This window comes from Charadrius vociferus, unplaced genomic scaffold (assembly GCF_000708025.1).
Source record: "Charadrius vociferus isolate BGI_N301 unplaced genomic scaffold, ASM70802v2 scaffold332, whole genome shotgun sequence".
Lineage (NCBI taxonomy): Eukaryota > Metazoa > Chordata > Aves > Charadriiformes > Charadriidae > Charadrius > Charadrius vociferus.
This window is the reverse complement of record NW_009647418.1, coordinates 1,702,467-1,703,116: the sequence shown is the minus strand read 5'-3', so window position 1 is coordinate 1,703,116 and position 650 is coordinate 1,702,467. Positions and strand designations below refer to the sequence as shown.

General features: G+C 69.4%; 1 protein-coding gene across 1 annotated transcript in view; it reads right to left on the bottom strand.

Annotated features, from left to right (window-relative positions):
* Positions 1-650, bottom strand: part of NCOR2 (nuclear receptor corepressor 2) — a 194,166-nt gene that overhangs the window by 3,895 nt on the left and 189,621 nt on the right. Inside the window, exons 46-47 of the mRNA XM_009880331.1 lie at positions 214-393; positions 4-93 (exon numbers count right to left, since the gene is read on the bottom strand). Coding sequence (XP_009878633.1) covers positions 4-93; positions 214-393 — 270 coding nt within the window. The remainder of the gene's footprint in view (positions 1-3; positions 94-213; positions 394-650) is intronic.

Sequence of the window (650 nt, the reverse complement as noted above, 5' to 3'; positions counted from 1 at the left end):
GGCCCCCCTGGGGGGGGGGGGCGGCGGGGGCTGCCGTCACCACCCCGCTGGGCAACCGCATGGTGAGCGGGTTGTAGGGGAACGGCGTCGAACCTGCGCGGGGAGGAAGAAGCAGAGAGTCAACGCCGGCGGCGGGTGGCTGTCCCCCTGCAGCCCACCTGCAAGGGTGACACGGCTGTTTTGGGGACACGTCCCCCCGCCCCAGAGCCCTACCTGCGGACGATGGCCTGTCTTCCCAGACGCGGTTGGTGAGGGGCGTCCGCCGGTTGCAGTCCCCTTCCGAGTGCACCGAGGAGACGGAGGGCGGCCGCTCGCCCGAGGACAGACCCGGCGCCGGGGACTTGGCCTTGCGGCTGTTGGGTCTGGCAGCGATCTTTGGCTTCCCTCCTCCTCCTGCAAAGAGAAGCGCCCGCTCGTCACCTGGCTCGTCGCGACAGGGTTCGAGGGTTTGGGGAGGAGGTGCGGGTACCCAGCGCTTCCCTTTTAAGAGCTTGCAAAAATGGCTCGTGGCAGGGGAAAAGCTGACCCCGGGGGCCACTGGCACCACGGCGGGGAAGGGTGATGGGGTGACATCTCTGCAGCGGGGCGGGCCAGCAGCTGCAGTGGCTGGGGGGGGGGTTCTTTCCCCTCTTTGTCCGCCCCCCGCTCTT